At 40.0% G+C, this 3,989-nt stretch overlaps 1 protein-coding gene across 2 annotated transcripts in view; it reads left to right on the plus strand.

The window, feature by feature from the left end:
• Nucleotides 1-3,989, plus strand: part of Flt3 (fms related tyrosine kinase 3) — a 61,928-nt gene that overhangs the window by 43,746 nt on the left and 14,193 nt on the right. For both annotated transcript variants that reach the window (XM_008825063.1, XM_008825064.2), the window contains exon 17: nucleotides 1,098-1,180. In XM_008825063.1, the coding sequence (XP_008823285.1) occupies nucleotides 1,098-1,180 (83 nt within the window). The remainder of the gene's footprint in view (nucleotides 1-1,097; nucleotides 1,181-3,989) is intronic.

Consider the following 3,989-nt stretch of genomic DNA (forward strand, 5'->3'; position numbering starts at 1 on the left):
GCCTAATGCATGCTAAACACATCTTCTACAACTGAGCTACTGTCCAGCCTTCCATGCATATTCTAGAACAGAGAGAGAGTCGATCCTAACACAGATGTGTGTGACCAATAATTTGCTCCTTTGATTCATTTTGGTCATTGGGGTATGAAATACCCTAGCATCTCATTTTGGAATATTTGTATGCTGAAAGCAGTAAGCCGTTTTGCAAAGCTAAAGGGAACTATAAATTGGGATAAACTCGAGTTGGAAAATATTGGATCATGACCTATTTAGAATTGGTATAGGCCTCTGGATGAGATACTTTAAAGGAGAAATCTGTTATAACTATTTGTTCATTTCAAAGGAAATGAGCTTTACAAAAGCAGACTTGAAAAGAGGATGGTGAGAGGTGCAGCTCAGCGGCAGAGCATCTGCCCAGCATGCTTGAGGCCCTGGGTCCATCCTCAGCACCACAAAAACCCAAAGATCAAATAAAAAAGAATTGTAAAACACCAGCTCTCTATAGATTTGTATTGTATGAGCTTATAAAGGGGAAAGGGTTTGAGTTTAGGACCAAAAAAATGAGGTATAACTCTTGAGTCCACTCTTTATAAATGCTATGATACAGCAAATTATTTATCTCGCCAAGTCAAATTTCTGTGTTATGTACTCAGCTCACGGTGAGGCAGTGACTAACTGATGGATTTCTCTTATCCTGGTTAAACCTGCACCTGTCATACAGGTGTTTTCAATGTGCACAGTGTACCATTGACAGGTTGGCAATATGGCTCGATTCCTCCAGTGAATTGTACTTTTTAAATTTTTTATTTATTATTTTTATTTTATGCATATGTGTATATTGCCTGCATGTAGGTAAATGTACCCATGTTGTGCAATGCTAGCAGAGGTCAGAAGAGGCTGTCGGATTCCCTGGAACTGGAGTTCAGAGAGTTGTTAGCTGCCATGTGGGTGCTGGGATTCGAACCCGGGTCTTCTGCAAGAACAAGCAGTGCTCTTAACTGCTGAGCCATCTCTCCAGCCCTGGTGAATTGTATTTTTTAAATAAAATGTCTTCTCAGAAGAACAATTTAAATAATGAACAAATTTCTTTTTAATAGTATGCCTGGTTCAAGAGAAGCTCAAATACACCAGGACTTGGATCAGATCTCAAGGTTCAATGGGAACTCAATTCATTCTGAAGGTAATATTTTGTTCAAATTATTAGCACTTTAAAAATGGATCTAAGCGTTCCATAGCACCTATTATATATATATATATATATATAATGTATTTATATTTTTTTTATTTATTTATTTTATGTGTATGAATGTATTGTCTGCATGTAGGTAAGTGTGCCCATGCTGTGCAAAGTCCTTGGAGGCCAGAGAGGGCATCGGATCCCCTGGAACTGGAGTTACAGACAGTTGTTAGCTGCCATGTGGGTGCTGGGAATTGAACCTGGGTCTTCTGGAAGAACAGCAAGTGTTCTTAACCTCTGAGCCATCTCAACTATTTTTTAAGCTTCATACTACATTTACTTACTGATCTATCTATATCAATCTGTTTGTTTATTTATTTTGTGTGTGTATGTGTGTTAGTGTACTTGTGTCATGGCACCCCTGTGAAGGTCAGAGGACAACTTTCAAGAATAGGTTCTCTCTCTACCATGTGGGTACCAGGAATCAAACTCAAATTTTCAGACTTAGTGGCAAGCGCTTTTACTTGCTGAGCCATCTTGCCAGAGGGAGAAGCATTGTTGTCTTTGCTAATGCCAATGACAGGCTTTACTAATGCACACTTGCTTGGAAAGTCAGAAGCCAACAGTTGTGAATTTCATGTCAGTGGTCAACTAATAAACCCTGAAGACTATTTTATTTGGTCAGTTTTTTTTTTTTTTAAAGTCATATACTAATCAGAGCCGTGTTTACCTGATAAATAGAAAAGATAGTGATTTCTAGAATCAGAGTTGGATTAATTTCTGGCTCTTTCAGACTAGAGGGCTTTGGACAAGTTATTTAGACATCTGAGTTACCAATTCTCATTTATAAAATGGGCCCAATAACACTTTCCTCATAGGACTGTGAGAAGGAACAAACAGAGGAGCATGAAGTACAAAATGCAGTTCATAACATATGGTAGACATTCAATTACTGTTCTTTTTTTTTCCCCACAGTGACAGGTTTGCCTAGTGTGAGGCAGAGGAGGGATGGTCTATCAAAACCTCTGCTGGAGCTCCTTCTCTGGGCTACTTGTCAGTAGCATTGGACCGTAGCTGTCAGGTTGACTATAGGATGAAACATCTCCCTTGCTCTTCCTATGGCCCCAGAGTCACAGCAGGGAAAGAACACAGTGTTGACATCATTATTTAATTTTGTATAGAAAAATGTCTTAGTTTCAATTTTTCTCCTTTTCCACATTATTTGAGTCTCTTTCTATATATGTAGCAACAAAGAGAAGAATTCTTAATCAGTATCCATTGCTCAGATTGCTTTAGATAGGTGTCTTAAACACAGTTCTAGAGGCTAGTAAATCAAGGTTAAGGTGTGGCTGAGGCTCACTTCCTGGCATACAGGTGGTTTTCCTTCTGTGTTCTCAGCCCTCACACAAAGGAGAGAGAAAAGCTTTCTTCTCTCTTTTTTAAAAAAGTTATTTATTTATTTTCATGTGTATAGGTGTTATGCCTGCATGTATGTAAGTGCACCCATATTGTGCAGTGCCTGTGGAGGACAGAAGAGAGCATTAGAGCCCATGGAACTGGAGTTACAGATGGTTGTTAGCCACCATGTGGGTACTGGGATTTGAACCAGGGTTCTCTGAAAGAACAGTCAGTGCTTTTAACTGTTGAGCAACCTCTCCAGCCCCAGCTTTCTTCTTTCTTAAAAACATTTTTTTTTCACATTTATTTATTAATTTACTGTTTGTTGCAGGACAGAGAGGCCAGAGGACAAGTTTCAGGAGTCTGTTCTCTCCTTCTACCATGTGGTTCCAGGGATTGAACTCAGGTCTTCAATCTTGGCAGCAAGCACTTTTACCTGCTGAGTCATATTACCAGATACTCCCCCATTTGGTTTTTTGAGACAGGGTCTCCCTGTGGCCACAGCTGGCCTGGAACTCACTATGTAGACCATGCTGGTCTCAATCTCACAGAGATCACCCTGCCTCTGCCTCTCAAGTGCTGGGACTAAAGGCATGCACCACCATGCCTGGCCCCTCTTCTCTCTTTTTATAGACATTAATTCCTTTTATGTGGGCTCCATTCTTACCACCCGACCCCTTCACACAAATCCCATTTCCTAAAACTATCAGTTGGGAATTAGGATTTTTAAACGTTTTTTTAATTGTATGAGTGTTTTGCCTACATGGCTATAATAAGTGTACCACATGTGTGTCTGATGCCCATGGAGGCCAGAAAAGAGCATCAGATCACCTGGAACTGGAATTACAAGCAGTTGTGAGTTGCTATGTGGGTGCTGAGAACTGAACCCAGGTCGACTGAAAGAGCAGCCAGTACCCTTAATCATTGACCCATCTCTCCAGCCCCTTGAGAGTTAGGATTTTTAAATAGGAATTTTGGAGGGACACAAACATCCATTGAATGAATAAGAAAATTCATCAATAAAATTACTCACAATTTGGAGTGGGGGAGCTTTGTCAGCCTGGGAAACCAACAAACCATTACATAGGGAATTTATCTCCAGAAGGAATTTGTGTGACTGAGACAGGGCTGCACCACTCAGTGCAAGCTGGCTCCAGCACTGTCAGGAAAACAGTGTGACACCTTCATGTGTGCACCTAGCACCTGCCAAAAGACAAAATTACAACAATTTTCCAGATCTTCATTGGCTCTATTGGTGAGTCTAGAATTGAGCAGCGCTTCATTCCAGAAAATAGAATCAGTGTTCAGACTGAGAAGAGGCGGGTTTTATTGACAGAAAAGGGTTTTTTTAAAAAAAAAAAAAAAAAAAAAAAAAAAAAGGAAAAAAAGAAAACGGGGAAGTTTTTGGAGTTTA

The sequence above is a fragment of the Nannospalax galili genome, unplaced genomic scaffold (assembly GCF_000622305.1).
Source record: "Nannospalax galili isolate Female #2095 unplaced genomic scaffold, S.galili_v1.0 scaffold768, whole genome shotgun sequence".
Lineage (NCBI taxonomy): Eukaryota > Metazoa > Chordata > Mammalia > Rodentia > Spalacidae > Nannospalax > Nannospalax galili.